At 34.0% G+C, this 18,571-nt stretch overlaps 1 protein-coding gene across 1 annotated transcript in view; it reads left to right on the forward strand.

Annotated features, from left to right (window-relative positions):
• NCAM2 (neural cell adhesion molecule 2) overlaps positions 1 to 18,571 on the forward strand; it is a 402,212-nt gene that overhangs the window by 240,457 nt on the left and 143,184 nt on the right. Inside the window, exons 2-5 of the mRNA XM_004675306.1 lie at positions 348 to 422; positions 3,924 to 4,130; positions 6,301 to 6,444; positions 13,006 to 13,143. Coding sequence (XP_004675363.1) covers positions 348 to 422; positions 3,924 to 4,130; positions 6,301 to 6,444; positions 13,006 to 13,143 — 564 coding nt within the window. The remainder of the gene's footprint in view (positions 1 to 347; positions 423 to 3,923; positions 4,131 to 6,300; positions 6,445 to 13,005; positions 13,144 to 18,571) is intronic.

Below are 18,571 nucleotides of genomic sequence, written 5' to 3' on the forward strand. Positions count from 1 at the left end.
GAAGTACACTGCTGAGGGGAGCAGTGGGCGGGTCAGGAGAGGTCTGCCACACCATGTGGTCTCCTCCAGGGCAGGCGGGGATCGAACTGATGCGGAAGTGGCTTTAGCTTCTCAGTGCAGTGCTTTAACCCACTGCGCCACCAGGGAGGGCCCAGTTGGGCTGTTTTTACCAAGTGCAAATTATATAACAAATACAATATTGTATGTATCTCCATTTCTTCCACTTCTGTCTATGTGTAACAAATATTACGGAAAAGTATTGTTTAGATATGTGGTTTAGTGTCATGGTAAATCTTAGATTTTTTGTTTATAATCATAATTAATTATTGCTCAAATTTTTTTTCTAGCTCTTCTTCAAGTGACAATTTCACTTAGCAAAGTAGAGCTTAGTGTTGGTGAATCTAAATTCTTCACATGTACAGGTATGTATTTCTACAGATTCTTCAAATTCTTTAAGTATTATTATGTTATATTGTATCTAGAATACATAAAAACTCATTTCTCTAAATGTAAAACCTTATTAAATTTATCTTAATTGAAAAACTACTAATTCCTAAATTTTATTTATTAAAAATTATACATTTTGTTTTGATTAATGTAATTATTCATTGTTGATTGTGAAACAATCTTGAGCTATTATTTTAAGATAACTTGTTAATTATATCTGTAAAATAACTTTTTCATCAACTTAAATTTTTTCTATTAAATGCTTACATTACGATGAATATAAATGTTTTAACTTAACCATTTTTGCAGATATGTAACATAAATTAGTTATGGCACATGTATTATATTTACATGTGAATGAAAATTTTAGGGAAAAAAACAAATCAAACACAGCCTTATGAAAAGTAATCTTCACAAAGTAGGTAGTTATTTAGTCAAGAAATATTTTTGCAAGATTTTGTAATAATCATAACTACCTTTTTCTGAAGCCTGTAGAAAATTATGTGGACTTCAATTTGATCATACACTTGCAGGATTCTTTTAGAAGACATTTTAATTTACTTTGATACTTATATATTTTTTAAAGATTTATTTATGCGTAGAGAACTGGGGTACAGGCCAGAGGTGCAGGGGTGGTGGGAGAATTCACCAGAGACAGAGTTGAGGAGCAGATTGAAGAAGTACACTGCTGAGGGGAGCAGCGGGCAACTCAGGAGAGGCCTGCCAAGCCATGTGGATCACCTCCGAGGTGGGGATTGAATTGGCACGAAAGCAGCTGTGGCTAACTTAAGTGCTGCTCTTTAATCCACTCCACCACCAGGGAGGGCCCCAATCCTTAAATTTTAATTTAGATTTTAAAGCAACATACTGCAGAACACTTCTTACTTCTATTTAGATGCAGCATATTGATGATGAGGCATACGTACTACAAACTAGAGTTTTAAAAATATTTCAGTAATACTACAATCACTTTTCAAAATAATTTCAAAATTGTTTCTCACTGGAGTTTGGGTCATGGGTGAGTGAAGCTCTTGTCTTTATGGAGGTGTGAACACATTCTCCCCAAATTATGTGTCTGTTAAATGACTGTCAAATTAATAAAATTGTTGGAAAACATTTCTACTTCTACTTCAGCAATTTAAAACTGGATTAAATAGGCATTTCTGACATAAAAAATGCATTATAAAATTTGGAGAATATCATTATTTATTTAAAGGATTATTAAAATTAGCAAAATAGAAATAGCTATAACACTTATAAATCATATGTGTTATACACAGACAATGTCACATACTATTAAAACTATAAGTCATGATTTTTAATGTTTATTTTCTTAAAAGCCTTTGTTGCTAAATTGTTGTTACATATTTTTGTATATTGACAAATGGAGAAAGAGAGAGTTTGGTGTAATATAATTTTTTATGTTACCAGAACTTTAGCACAAGAATATAGTCATTGTTTCTAAATCTCATCCATAATTTACATGCACAGATGTAAACATCCAACTCAATATCACATAATCAGAATAATGAAATAATTTAAAAATTAATTTTGAAAAGAAAATGAAAAGTGCATTTTTCTTGAATTTCTAGAATATATCATGATGATAAAGCATATAGTATGGCTGTCTATATGTATTACACACAGTGAAATTAAAATTTTACAGTCAAATTAAAATTAACAATATTCAGTAGTACTACTTTGTTCTTACAAATGGAACAAAGTAATTAAATGTTTTCCCCTTTCATATAAAAATGTGTAACTAAAAACATAGTCAGGAAAGTGGTTTTATTTATGTTAAGTATAGCAGTAGGACATGAATCTAAAACTAAAGACATGGGGATCCCGTGAAGATCAGAAGGTCTAAATGTATTTTCCTATTAAAATAGTAACTATGATGATATGATGTTCAAGTTTCCTGACACCATAAAGTCTAAGCTTCTAAAACTCAATAATGTAAATATTGTAGAATTGATTAGAATATAGCTATATTCTTACTGAGCTAGATAAGTGCATAACACCTATAAAATAAAAGGTTTTATGCTGAAGTTTCAAAAATATATAAAGTTTACATCCTTAATTTGTCCAGTATTCCAGTTTCATCACCAGAATAACTTAGGAAGCTTTATTAGAAATTCTTGTGTATTAGAAACATCCCCCAAAGAGACTTTTCAATGAACATCCAAAATAAACTCCTTAGAAATAAAATTTTCCCATATCTTTGAGATTGAAATATTAAATGTGCAAAATATCTCACAGATTATCCCATATAATTTACAGTATAAATGACATTATGTGTTGCTCAAAATTAAAGTGATGTGCTTTTATGCTTTTTCAAATTCTCTATTGAGTGGGAAATTGAGTAACTTCAAATGTTTGGCATTATGGTTCCATTCAGGAAAAAATGAAAATAAGAGCTATTTAAGATTAAACTAAACATTCTTTCGTATGTTTTGCTCAAATATGTCCAATTTGAAGTGGAAAGCAGGATAATTTGTTTCTAGAGCCATTTCTTGAAAAAAATGAGAAGGAACATTTTTTTTCAAAGAGGTCCTGCAGATGTTATTTAACTTTATGCATTTTCCCCCAATACTTTGAGTTAATCGTCTATGCTGCTTCCACAAATTATCTCTCAAGCAATTAGGTGAAATACATCCTTTTGGTGGCTAAAAGCAAACACAGGAAGCTCTAGTTTTTACGAAGAGGATAATAACCTAGATTCAGAATTGGAAAACTTAAATAAATGTTTACCCTGTAATGATTTGGTTGTAATTGCCTAGCAGTATAAGTATCATTTCAATGCATTCTAATTATCATATGATTAAATGGTTAACCGTTTTGGATTAAAATGATGAAACTATTCACTTCATTTGGGAAGAGAGAAGATTAGGCCTCCAGTTTAAAAATAGTCTTTGGACTTATTTATACAAGTTTAACAACATGAAATTAATTCGAAATTTGGTATTATCAAAAGTCAAAGTTTATTTTGTGAAATATTTATAATTTTATGAGTTCTGTTTTATCAGGGGAAAAAAATTGCTAAATCCTGACCCTCACAAAGAATTGAACAGGTAAAATGTTTGTAAACATGTTTCTGTGCAGCTGTATCTACCAAGAGAAATAGCTTCTGATTCAGTGCTAGAGGCAGTTACAGTTCTAAGTATAGTGATAATCCATACATTACACTAGTAAAGTTTCCTTTATCATAGCTCCCATCCCATATTAAGTTTCCTGTGGCACTTTTGGATTTCACTTAATCAACCAGGATAGACTCTTCTATGTTGGCTAAATAGGGATGAATGTGTACTAACATTTGTGTTAACTTTCAATTGTATGGCATATTTCATATTTTCAGTCTCTTCTAAATTGTTTAGTCATGACATAATATTAAATGTCAATGCCTAGTAGCATATTGGTAAAGGCCAATATGCCTTGAAACATATTGGTAAATGGATATTTTCCATGACTCTTTGCAGCAATTGGTGAACCGGAGAGTATAGATTGGTTTAATCCTCAAGGAGAGAAGATCATTTCAACACAGAGGGTCGTGGTTCAAAAAGAAGGTGTCAGGTCACGATTAACCATCTACAACGCAAATATAGAAGATGCAGGGATATACCGTTGTCAAGCAACAGATGCCAAAGGACAGACACAAGAAGCTACAGTTGTTTTGGAAATTTACCGTAAGTCATGTATTGGTGTTTAGTTGATTGAAATTGTACTTTTTGATAAAATTTCAAACAAATTGAAATGCATTTAACAACAGAAGCCAGCATTGACTTGGGTTTACTATATACTAGGAAAAATGCTAAGACCTCTACAAATATCCTTGTATAAATAGAGAGTAGGTAGTAGTTTTTCATAAGCATACAGATGGAGTCAACTTATTGGGTAAATCACTAATATCATGAATGGTTTAACTTTTACAGACCATCAGTTGGGTAAGTAGAAAACAAGCTGTTTAATAATATGAAACTTATTGGGGATAACTTTTCACTTTAAAATCAAAGAATGTGAATAGAAGTCAAATTACATGTATGATAGCAGTGAATAGTCTAGAATGACATTCAGGAAAGCTCAATGAGTTTGTGTAGACAGATCAAAGCCTGCAAACCTATTAGTGAAGAATGATATTTAGCTGTAGTCTTCACCATCAGGTTTTTTCATTTTAACAAGGTTTCTACCCTTACATTTTATTTTATGGCTTGTGCTGGCTGCTTCCTGTTTTCTCTCGCTTTTCCCACATTTAGGCCATTACACTGATTAGCAGCTCAGTCGAGCCTGTGAACTCCCTGGGTTTGAAGCCAGGCTTTTCACTGACTTGTGTCTTTGACCTATTACCTAACATGTCCTTAGCTTTCTCACCTAAAAATAGGTATATTAGTAATATCCACCTTATTTGTAAAACTTTTCGGAGGAATAGGTTAATTGATAATGCATTAAGCTCTTAGGACAGTACCTAACAATTAGTGTGTGGTTAGCAAATCCACTACTGAAAAGATATAAAAAAACAAAACAAAACAAAAAAAACAAAACAAAACAAAACAAAAACTTGAGGATACTATCTCATAGGACATCTTTTCCTCATAGTTTTTTTTTTTTTTAAGATTTACTTATTTATGCATACAAGAGTTGGGCTGTAGGCCAGAGGTATGAGGGGGTGTATGAGAGGATTCACCAGAGACAGAGTGAGCAGAAAAGGCAGATCTACTGAAATACACTGCTGAGGGGAGCAGGAGACTGAGGAGGTCTGCTGTGCTATGTAGGTTACCCACCTCCCTGGTTGGCCAAGATACACAACTCATGCAGTGGCTGCTGATAGCTCGGTAACACTGTCTTTAACTCTTGCAATACCAACGAGGCCCTCCTCATAGTTTTTTAAAAATATTCTGAAAAAAAGTTATGAAGTAAAAAAATAATATTCACACAGCTTGACTTTGTTGTGGACAACCCAGGCATTGGGTGTCCTCAATTTTCTTATTTGACCTTCTCTCCCCTGTTCATCTTTAAGAAATCTCAGAAAACACACTGTCCTATTATGTGTGCCATCTACTATAGTAACTTTATATATGCAACAAAAGATTAAATTGAAATGCTCATTTATTAGACATAGTATTTGGAAAGATTTTTCATTCTTTGAAATGTTACATGTGGAGTTCCCTGGTGTTTTATTTATGAAGAAAAATACATTGTATTATCTAGAACAATAATAGTGAATTCCTTTTGTGAAAATTTCTCATTAAACATACAGAGAATGGTTGTTCACTCAGATAACACCTGTTGGAGGTCTCTATGTGGCAGATGACATGCTGAGTCATACAGTTCAGTAGGGAGTAAGAGTGAAAATGTCACTGGTCACTTGCTACTTATATTTTACTCAGTAAAGGCAAACATTTATGTAGTAAGCTAAAAAGGCCTCAAAGCTAGGTATGTGTACTGTAAAACCCTATAGAAAATAAATTAAGTAGGGTAAAGAGACATGGAGAGCATAAGTGGGAAGTTTGAACGAAAGTCTGAAGGAAAATAAAGGTGTGCAAATGTTCCAGAATGAGAACAAGTCTGGAGTGTTCCAGAAACTGTCTGAAGCATAGAATTTAGGAAGAGAAAGAGGGAATTGAGGTCAGATTCAGGGTGCTGACTCCAGTTCATATAGGTCATTGTAGACCTTGAATTTCATTCTCTGTGAGATAAGAATTTACCAGCTTGTGTGATTATTTGGTGTAAAGTCTTAAAAACTGTCAATTTCTTATAGCTAAATATTTTACTATAGAATCGGTAAACATAGATACTGAAGTATATTATCGGAAAACATAAGCCATACTATTAATGGTTTGTTTTACTTTCTTGTCCCAGAAAAACTCACTTTCAGAGAAGTGGTATCTCCTCAAGAATTCAAACAAGGGGAGGACGCAGAGGTGGTTTGCCGAGTCAGCAGCTCACCTGCTCCTGTGGTCAGCTGGTTGTATCACAATGAGGAAGTCACCGCTATTTCCGACAGTTAGTATTTTGGTAACTCCCTAAGTTATATGTTTTAATATTGTGTTTTTTAAAAGAATTCATTGACTTGAACAAAGACAGAAATAAGAATTCTCGACTCTGCGGATAAGATAACTCTTTTCAGAAATGCAAAGCTCTAAACTAGGGCTTGGTAAACTCTGGACCTCAGGAAAAATTCAGAATCGGTTGTTCATGTAGGTGTTTAGCAGAACAAGTAATTATTACTTATGGCTTTGGAGACAGATTTGAGCAATTATGACAGATGGCTTGGCCAACAGAGTGACCATAGCTATTATCTAGTGATTTTCAAAAAAATGTTTGTTTATTTGTGTTTTATTTAAGAAAAATATTATATTACAAGCACTATGAGTATATAAAGTAAAAGAACCAGTGGATCCTGATATATTTGAATTCTATAAACTATCAATCAAACATGTTCCACAGGTTGTTACATGTATACTTAACATAATATCAATATGAATCCTTTTTATTATTCTACTACTTTTCTTTGAAAGACACCTACATTTTCTAAATATTATGGTGAACATGTGAAAGATAAACAGAAAAGTGTATGCATTCCAATTGTCTTCTTGATTTTGATTGAGAATGCGCTAAAATTCCAGAATAATATGACATTTGAAATTGAAAGCATAATTTGCTTAAATTATTCTACTTTACCATTGTGTTTTGGGAGTATTTTCAATTTAGAATATATTTCAGTGCACCTGCACTGCATAGAGGTACAAATAATTGAGTCTTTTAAAATACTTTCAGTTTGGATAATCCTGTTTTGTGTTTTTGAAAGATGAAAGTTCCATAATATAAAGGAGAGAAGGCACAGAGTATCTATTTTTAAATGTGTATAGAGAAGATATGATGATCATATTATCGTATTCACTAGTCTTTTTTTTTTTTTTAATTTGGAGAGGTTTTCCTGTATTTGGCATATTCAATCATTGTCAGTTATGAATGAACTTCTTTTTCTATTATAATAAGTTAATGAAAATGCTATATTTCCCCTTTTTTTATTTTAGGATAACTGCTTTAGATTTTATTGACAACTCCCATGAATGAATTTTGCAAAGCATTTTAGCTTGTTCCCTTCAGTAATAAAGGAAAAAATAGCTGTTCCTTTATAACAGTTAAATGACAACGTCTAAACATTTTCAGATTGACTGATCTTGATATTCAAATGTACATCTGGTAAATTGTAAACCTTAAGTACAATAAGTTTTGAAAGGAATCACATTTTTAAAAAAGACACATAGAACAAAAGGCTCAAAGCAAAGACTGATGTTTAAGTATAGTGGAGATAGGGGAGGATTATTTTCATCTGTCCCAGGATGGAATGATGGAAAGCTGGACTTTGATTTTGTCTCTGCTCCTTTCCTTGAACTTGAAGCTTTTGAATACTATTTCTAACTGTACCTAATACAGATTTTGCTCCTTTCCTTGAACTTGAAGCTTTTGAATACTATTTCTAACTGTACCTAATACAGATTTTCCATCTGTAAATAACAGATGATATATACACTTTGTTCAATGATTTTATGTGTTATATGAGACATTAGGTATATCATAAACATTTTTAAATGAATGAATATGATATTTTACAAAATATAAAGTCAATAAATGACATGTATCTTTCTAATTCCTTTCCATTGAGTATTAAGTCTTTGAGTTCATTTTTGCCAAAATTACTTGTGTTCAGGTTATATGCAGAAACAGAAAATCCTATGAAAGGGCTGTGGTTAAAGCTAGAGTTAACATAAAACATACATGGTTTTACAGGTGAGGCTAATAAATATTAAAAAAATGTAACTTCTTTTTACTCTGGGATATGAAGGATGTAGATAAATTGTGAGCCTTTAAAATTGGTAAAACTCACCATATAGGTCACTATGAATAACTTGGTACATTCTTAATGGATATAGGGCTGTGGTTAAAACTAGAGTTAACATAAAACATACATGGTTTTACATGTGAGGCTAATAAATACTAAAAAAAATGTAACTTCTTTTTACTCTGGGATATGAAGGATGTAGATAAATTGTGAGCCTTTAAAGTTGGCGAAACTCACCATATAGGTCACTATGAATAACTTGATACATTCTTAATGGATATATAAGTTGTAATACCTTTTACCTGATTATACATGTTTGTTCCCTTTATTAAAACTAATGAAATAAGATTAGTTTACAACTATGAAAGGAATGTATAGGAAGATTTAGAATAGAATGTGTCCCAGTAACTGCCTGGGGTCTCTTGTGGTTTGAGAGTAAAGTTTAGAGGCTACAGAAGAAAACTCAGGATTTGGGAATGTCCATCTTATTATTTATGCTGTTGGCAACAGCTGTGTGGTTAAAAACCTAGAATAAAAATCTCTACAGATCATTTCAATGTTGCCTGTTGAAAGGAGGTGATCTTTTTTACTAAAGTACCCAAGCATTCAAGGAGTAAGGGTAACATTTTGTTGTAAACATTGAATATTCTGGCTTTCAGTTTCACCCTACAGTATATGTGTTGTCAACCTCAGCCACTGTCAAAGTTCCCAGAAACTCCCTAAATATTTTGGTCCTTGTTTGTTGAAGTACTCTTTTCTTTATCAACCACCATGCATAAAACAACTCACTCAGTAAGCTGATATTAAATCCATCCAACAGTTATTGAACATTTAGTATATGCCATCTATTAGATGGTTATGGTTTGTAGTTTTTTTTTTTTTTTAAAGATTTATTTATTTGCGTATACAGAACTGGGGTACAGGCCAGAGGTGCAGGGCCTGTGAGACGATTCATCAGAGACAGAGTGGGGAGCAGAGTAGGCAGATTGACTAAGTACACTGCTGAGGGGGGCAGCGGGCGGGTCAGGAGAGGTCTGCCCACCATGTAGATCACCTCCGGGGTGGGTGGGGTTCGAACTCATGCTGAAGTGGCTTTAGCTTCTCAGGGCTGTGCTTTAACCCGCTGCGCCACCCGGGAGGGCCCTGATTTGTAGTTTAAAAGGTAAAAGTGCACTGCCGGGCCCTCCCTGGCAGCGCAACGGGCTAAAGCAGTAGCACTGCAAGCTGGTCAGAGCCTCTTCAGTGCGAGTTCGATCCCTGCCCCAGAGGTGATCCACATGGCTCAGCAGTGTACTTCATCAATCTGCCAGTCCTGCTCCCCACTCTGTCTCTGGTGAATCCTCTCACCACTTCTGCTCCTCTCGCCCTGTACCCCAGTTCTGTGTGCATAAGTAAATAAATCTTAAAAAATAAAAAAGGTACACTGCCTTCAAAATACTAACAATCTAATCAAAAACATAAACAGGCATATCAGTAAACAAGATATTTTCAGATCGTGATAAAGGAACTGCAAGCATAAAGGGTGATAAAGGAAGACCACCATATGGGCACAGAGAAAGAAGTGATCTTTAAATATGACAAGGGCAAAGTATGGCAAGGGCCTCTGGGGGAGGAACTGCTGTTTTATTTCAGTGGGCCAAAGGTGAAAGACAGCATGAAAGATGCATGTCTGAATCTTAAATAAGTTAGTTGCAACTAGAATTTATGAACAGGTACAACTAGTATACTTAACACTAGTAGATAGATGTAAATGGGATTTGTTAATAAAAGAGTAAAAAAAAAGAAGTTGGAGAGGAAGGTTGAGTCAAATCTCAGCCTTGTCATCTCTATTTGGAACCTATTCCATGGGGACACCACTAAAGGGATTTAACCGAGAAAGTAACATGACCTAATACATAGTTGAGAACAATTTCAGTGCTTTACTGAGTAGAATTAATTGTGTGGGAGTAAAGGATCTCTAGGCACTGAGGACAAGCTGAATTGAATGAAATACTTCCTGAAGGAGAAAGGAATTTAGACTAAGTAATAATGAAGGGAGAGATAATAGGATGTGTGATTTTATTGGAAATGCAGATTGAAACAGATGGAGAAAATCAAAGATGACTCAAGGAATTTGAGTTGGGCCACTAATTAAATGTGAAGACGGAATTGGAATTTTGAGAAATTTTAGGCACATATAGTGTGCTAAATATGAAACTTGCTGAAGCCAAAATATTTGTAACCATTTTAAGTAGATATATGTGATAGACGTAAACAGCTCTGGAATTCACCAGAGTGATCTGGTCTATTAGAAAAAAATCAAGGTATCAAAATATAGATGATAATTGAACCATAAAAGTAAATGAGATAAGCCAGTTAGTGGCTATGGAATGAAAATAAAAAGGGACTAAAAATATAACCCACTTAAGGAGTCATAAAGTAGAAATCTTACTGGATATTGTTTATTATCTTACTTCATTTATTTGTTATAGCAATAAAAAAATGTTATCTGTAAAACTGAGAGAAACCAATAACTTCTAGAAGTGCTACTATCCATACTTATGTGTAACTTTGTGAAGAGTGCTTTCTAAAATATTTTCTATAAACACATTAATGATGTTTTCTTTTTGGTTTGATAGTTCAAAAAAGTTGTTCCATGGACTTTATGCACATATTTAGAATTTTCATGCATATTTCATGTAGTTTGCTTCTAAGTGGAAAAATTATACATAGTCATATATAATAATGTATTTACAATTATTGGATGCCTACTGTCTTCCTAATATTCTAGTAGTTTTTGTTCAGACGGTATAAATATATTTATAATGGCAACTGAAAGCTAAAGTTTTGCAATTCAAAGAAACATCTTTTCCTATAAAAATATGCATTATATAGATTTAAATTGTTTTTTTAGATCAACTATCGCCTCCCTGATAAAAATAACATTGCCCTATACTATTTTTAAACTATAGTCATTAAAGAACATCAGAATATGCTACATATGTTAATGAGTTCTAAAATATAATATTATAATGATCTGGGTTTGATTAGATACATCCTGCTCTAATTTTAATCTTTTTTTATTTTTCTTATTTTAATTGACATTGAAAAAGCAATCATTTTTTAGGAGTCGTGGGTTAATCCAAGATTTGCAGATAACCTTTCTTTTCAATATATAGCTTGGGGAGAAAATTTACCACAGAGGCATTTTTATATCTCTTCTTAGGGTCTATCAAAAGAAAAACAATAAGAATTATGGAAAAGATTATACTTACTGAACTAAAAATTAAGTCATCATTTCTCAACCTGTGGGTATATACAATTCTTCTCTTTATTAATTCAATCTTTGACAACAATACATAGTTAATAACATGATTATATTACTTACTGATTTATTGCTTGTTTATCTGTCCTAGTGACCTTATATAATCTGATCATTTGCCTATTTGTATTTCTAACCCTACCATATCCCCTTGCACTGAGACATTGCTAGGACAGATACTCCTCAAAACTGAATTGAACTCCCACCTGCCTAATATGATATCAGTTTATATCCCACTCATAATAAGGGCAGTGACAGAATTCTACCTGTCACTCTTGCTTCCAGCACTACAGTTGTTGGGAATCCCAAACTCATGAGCTTTCCATGCTTGTCCTAACCCCTCTGTCAAGACAGAACAGAGATGAAGAGGAGCAAACTTCAGAACAGGCCCCAAGAGTAACATTTGATTGTGGATATCCCAGTTATTCATCCAGAAAGGTGAACAACTTAAAATAATGACCTTTCTACTTTACCTAAAGGTTCAAAGGTATCAAAGATGTCGCTATAATTCAGCATTCTGTCACAAATACAGAGCTTATGTAAAAGGTGATGTTCAGTGACATGTGCAAATGCACTTATTAAAGATTTTTTGGAAACCGCCATTAGTGAATATTTCAATACAGGGGTAGATGTGAGAACATTCTTTACTTGATCGATTAGAAGAGAAAGATCTTAGTAGTGCAACAAAACTGGAAAATACTGCTGAGCGGGCTGAGATGCTGCTTAAATTAGTCTGATTGTTTTAAACAATGAGCTAATGCATTATTTATAGCAATTTATTTTTTGTATGTATGAGAGTGAATACACACATGAAATGGAATCTTGAAATAAAATTAATAAAGTCTAATAGATTAGGCTGAAATCGATCAGCTTTCATTTATAAAAAGAAATCCTTCAAATAAATTTGAGATATGGCCATATTTTATGCCCTTGATGTGACTTGAATATCATTGTGTCATTTTGCTGCTTCCTCAGGGTGTGCAAAATTATTAGTTTAATTATTGTGTGAGGAAGGATATTCAATCAATTTTCTAACCCTCTTTCAAACCCTAGTTGCAACATATTTGCAGTCAAAGCCTTTTCCTGTCTGCAATATCTAATCTCTCTGCATTGTTCTTTTGTGTATCATTTCTGCATTCAAAGTACCAAGGGGAAAATAATAGCCTAACAATTTTATGTGGAAATAAAGTCTTGAATGTATTTTAGAAAGGAAAAAAAAAAAGAGGTATAACAAGGCAGTGTGGAGTGGAAAGATTGAAGTCACAAAATTACATTTTACTTTCAAATTTGAATTTGTTTGTTGATGAAAAGTTTGATAGTGTCTGACAAGTGCCATATTTTAACTCTTAGCAATTTAGCACACTGGACTCTGTCTTCGATTGCTGATATTGTTTCCTCCTCTTTGCTTACTTTCCAGATCGCTTTGCGATGTTAGCCAACAATAATCTGCAGATTCTCAACATCAATAAAAGTGATGAAGGTATATATAGATGTGAAGGAAGAGTGGAAGCTAGGGGGGAAATTGACTTCCGTGACATCATTGTTATTGTTAATGGTAAGCAGAGAATGATTTGTATGTATTTTATTTGCTGCATTTTAACAACGTATTTGTTAAGACTTCCCTGAAACACCACTTCTGTACCTGGAGAAAATCTTGCCTCTATGACAGCTTCTGTTATACTGTAGTGTCATGGCCTCAATAGCAGGCTCTACGGACTACTTAGCATTGTCACCTCTTTTACAAAGCGTCTGTAAGAGAACCTTCCTGCCTTTAAAGCTGTTGAAAGAATGCTTACAGAAATTTAATCACGTGTCATACTAGGATTTACTTTGAAATTGCATGAATTGCAGGTTGCTTAAACTAATCTATTTAACAGTATTTGCAGATATTCACAAATTTAATAATAAAATCCATAAGGCTATTCTTTCAGGTCTTAATGGACTTTCATAACTGAGTTTATAGCATAATAATCACATCTCTCTCTCCAAACTTGGCTTCTCTACTTTATATCTTGCATTGTTAATATGACAGTCTCTGAGGCCAGAAGACAGATTATTGTTGTCCAGGTTATTTTCATTTTGATAATCTAATCTGTGGTGATTATGTCCATTGTAGTCATTTAACATTTCAGATACACTCTATTTCCTCCTCAACACTTCTTTGGTGAGAGTTCTGCCTGTTCCAATGGCTGTACTTCTTCTCTCTCTCTCTCTCTTTTTTTTTTCTCTTGAATTGCTACAAGATATTTTCTCTACTTTCAATCTCCATGTTCTCCCCACTGCACCTTTCAATTCTTAAAATGGTTGTTGTTTCCTGTTACCTTCGAGACAAAATCAGAAACACTTTCATAAACAAGAAGCCTTTTATGACCGTCAGCCCCCCTTCCCTAAACTTTTAGCCTTAGGAAATTTTTGGTTCAGCCAGGCACATACTAATAACAACACTACAAACAGGGACTGTTAAATTTTTCTTGCTTCCAAGTAACAAATCAGTAAAACTTATAACCACAGAATTCCAAACAGAATGTATTTTCTTTTCAGAATTGACAAAATATGAATTTAAAGAGTTCAGCATACTTTTTTTTTTAAATGCATTAGGGCAAGGGCAAAGACAAATAAGTATTTTTTTTTTCTTCCTTCTGTATCTTGTCCCTCTCCCAACATGTAGTAGTTTCTGGAAAAGTATGTAGTTTCTGGAAAAGTATGGAGACCACCAGTAATACCATTTGGATCTAAAAGATTGATTTGTCTTCCTGGAGCAAAGGTGGTCTCATCACAAAGTTCATGTTGACAGAGGGAGAGAACACTAGCCCACTGCTGTATTTTCTCTATTCTGAATCTATAATTAATTGGAATTTTTGTGGGTGACACAGTGAAGTACATCAGTGCGTATGGCCTGGGGACTAGGTAGGCTGGATAAACTGTACATCTCTAATCTCTTTCTCTTGGTTCTAATACACAAATGTCAATTTCAGTGACATTTGATTTTGTTAATTATTGACTTAATTGTCAACTATGTTTGCTTTCTAAAGGAATTTATGGTGGCATACATAAGTGTTTTGTCATAGACAAGTCTTTATCCTTAGTATTCTGTTATGAAAATGTGAGTTATATGTTATGTATGTCAAGTTTTATAAAGTATGGAATTTATGGAAAGTACTATATAAATATTTAACATCAGTGTATGTTTTATACTTTAGATATACAGTGTATGTATATACTTTAGATATTTTATATTTTTAGTATATATCTTTATATACTTTATACTTTAGATATTGATATTTTGTAATACTTTACATATTTTAGACTAAAACATTAACTCAAATCTGATTTTAAAAAAGGAACTGTCATCTGGGAGATTAATGCTTTAACACTGTATTATCCATTATGTAATAATAATTTAGCCTTAAATATGTTTATACCATTTTCTAATCTTTTTATGTACTAGATTATCTGTGAGTGTTTATATATGTTTACAATAGTGGACCATTGGATAACACACGAGTTCATAGTACTCACCCCACGCAGTTAAAACTGGACATCTTTTGATTTCTCCCAATACTTTACAACAAAAAACCTACTTATTACTCTTTAAGTAGTATTTATACCATAAAACATGATTGATGTTTATTTATATGTTAATTTTTTATGCCCTTTTGATAAAGTAAGCTAGAAAAAAGAAACGGTTACAAAGAAAAGCATAACAAATGGAGACATATTGTACCATTCCCCATTTATCCATAAAGTTACATTGCCTGTTTACAAGAAAATAGTGGACTGGAGAAGTTCAAACTTGAACTGAAACCTGCTCACACTCAGCTGTATTTAATTTGAAGGAAAGATTCAGGATGAGAGTGTTCAATTGAAAAACTTGGATACTTCAAGTCCTTCATGGTCTGCCCTGAAACTGCTATCTCATTCTGTTTGTCTAGACTTACTATTTCAGGTTCAGAGGAGGTAAACATTGTGAAGTGCTTTCCCGTGTCACTCATGTGGGTAAAGTCCTGTTCTGTGGGCATCCCACTGACCCCCCAAAGCAAGTTACCACCTTCTACATCCTACCATCCTACTTTCCTCGGCCAGTGTGAATTACAGATCCTAATCTCTGCCTGCCTCTCTCCATTCTTCCAGTTACTCACCACCTCTGCCTTTACTGCCACAAACTTTCATACTTAGAATTCCTGGAACTGCTCTTTCCTTTTTTTTTTTTTTTTTTTTTTTGCTAAAATAACATTGTTCACAAAATCACCCATTGATTTATCTGTCTTCTGCCTGATGCAGTTTTCCCTGTCAAGGGTATGCGTTGGCAAAAGCCACCAGATCTCTGCTTTTCTTTGCTTCTACCAGAAAACTCATCCCCTAGTCTTACTGACATTGTTCTCCTTAATGGCTCCTTTTAAATCTTGAATTAACTTTAAACTATTCCTTATTATTTCCCTTTCATAAAACCTTTTGAAAATGGTTCAATGAAATGTTCAGCCTGCAAAATATAGTACTAAAAGAAAAGCCCTTTATCTTACTTTTCTTCAGTTACATACTTTGATTGATTCTGCCCCTCCACAACTTATATTGCAAACCCTCTCTTTTAATCTCTTTTAATTGCTACTAATTTTTATCCTTATAATTTAAGCTTCATCTTGGACTGCTTTCAGTCATCTCTACTTCCACTCAAAGTATACTGAACTCCCAATCAAATACTGAACTTTGGTCGACTCTTCTTCACATCCACTACTTTCTTTCTTTCTTTTTTTTAAAGATTAATTTATTTATGCTTACAGGACTGGGGTACAAACCAGAGGTGCAGGGGCAGTGAGAAGATTCACCAGAGACAGAGTGGGGAGCAGAACAGGCCAACTGACGAAGTACATTGCTGAGAGTAGCCATGGGTGGGTCAGGAGAGTTCTGCCATACCATGTGGGTCAGCCCTCTGGCTGGGGATCAAACTCATGCTGCAGTGGCTTCGGAGAACTTCATAATGTGGTGCTTTAACCCAGTGCGCCACCAGGGAGAGCCCACATACACTGCTTTCTTGCCAAATTCTGTCTCTAGAAGAATCTCTGATCTTTCTTCCGGTATTTATTCTTCACAAACTTTCCTTTATGGTCTCTCCTGGGGCATTCTCTATTCTTTGAACAGTACTGAATGATACCATTTCTATATTCCTTTGTAATGCCAACAGTTCAGCATGTTAAGGATCTTCTGTTTGTTCTTCCTCTGTGACTTTCTTGTTGCATTTTTTAAATAATTGTGTGTAAGTTTCATAAAGATTTATCTTTCTTCCTTTAAGAGGTTTTGTGTCACTTCTTACCATCATCATGTGAAGTGTGGTATACCTGCAGGAAGGACATGGGTCCCCATCTCATTGAAGACGTGACTTGCTCTGATCAATGACGTGTCAGCTAACATAATATACACTTTGGTTGAAACCAGGCTTCAAGCTTCTGGCTCTTTCCTTCTGCTATAAATAGCATGACTGTAACAGAGACTTATCTTTTACCTTGGATATCGTGGTGAAGATATGTGGAGCAGGTGCAGATATATAACATAAATAAGAACTAAATCACATTCGTTTTTAAGCCCTGAGATCTTAGAGACATTTGTTGTCACAAAAGGCAGACAAATGAAATCAATCAATTTTTTTCCTACCAGACAACCAATTTGAACATTCTCTGACTTAGGGGAACCTCTGAAATCATTTCCCTATGCTTTAGACACTTTATAATTCTACTTTCTCCAATGGTGATAATTTCTTATTTTTTATCAACTTACTGAAATATTGGGAATTCAACTGAAAAATTTTTACTGTATTATATTGAATTTTATTTTTATTACATAGATATCATTCTACTCATTCCATAGTTAAGTACAGAGTGCTGGGTATGAGTTGCACACTGTATGATGTTGCAAAGAGAGTCATACGTTGTTAAATAAAGGGGATACATTCTGTGAAAGGACTGAGGAAACTATGTCAGTGTTTGAAAATCATAGAATAGATTTACTCAGCCTAGTTATACAGCTTAACAGAAACCCTGGCTTGACAGCATAGCCTCTTGGGATCAGCTTCCCGTATGTAGCCTGCATGGACCAGAAGACAATCATGCAGCAGCTGACTGTGCTGCAGCCCTAAAAGAGCCTGGTTTCTCTCAAGGTGCTTGTAATTTCACCTCAATAATTTTAAAAAATCAACTTAACCATATTTGTTTATGACTGATGGGCAAACTAGATGCGAGAACATTTAATTACATTTTTTAATATATCCTTAGATTATTTTATATTAAGAATGGGTACTGGCTATAGCCAAAGAAGAGTTATATGGTATTTTCTTTTGTTTTTGAAGATTTATTTATTTATACATAGAGAACTAGGGTACAAGCCAGAGGTGCTGGAGTGGTGAGAATATTCACAGAGACAGTGGGGAGCAGAACAGACAGATCGATGAATTACACTGATGAGGGGAGCGGCAGGCGAGGTAAGAGAGGTCTGCTGTGCCATGTGGGTCACCTCTGGGGCCAGGGATCGAACTCACACTGAAGTGGCTGCAGCTAGCTTGCAGTTCTGCGCTCTAACATGTTGCACCACCAGGGAAGGCCAACATGGTATTTTCAGAAATCTGATGATTAAAAGTATTTTTTTTTTTGTAGGCTAGAGAGAGGGGAAATATGTTACACACAGAACAGTATTTAAAAAAAATGAGAATGTGGAATATGAATGAAGTTACAGTAAGTTAACTGTTACTGGAACTTTTATTTTGGAAAGAAGTTATGGTTGTGGCAGTTGGTTTAGGGATTAAATGGGGGTACAGTTGGAAAGCACGTAGGGCTAAAACATGGACACTTATGGCTTTCTTCTATGTTACAAAGATGTGCTGTCATTAAGGAGCAGAAAACTTAGAAGAGCAATTCACTTGACAGAATGATGGAAGAAGAGAGAGAAAATGAATTCAACTGAAAGATAACAAGGATCTTACTAAAAGACAAGAAAAT

This window comes from Condylura cristata, unplaced genomic scaffold (assembly GCF_000260355.1).
Source record: "Condylura cristata isolate star-nosed mole 26May11 unplaced genomic scaffold, ConCri1.0 scaffold00003, whole genome shotgun sequence".
In the NCBI taxonomy this organism is placed as follows: domain Eukaryota; kingdom Metazoa; phylum Chordata; class Mammalia; order Eulipotyphla; family Talpidae; genus Condylura; species Condylura cristata.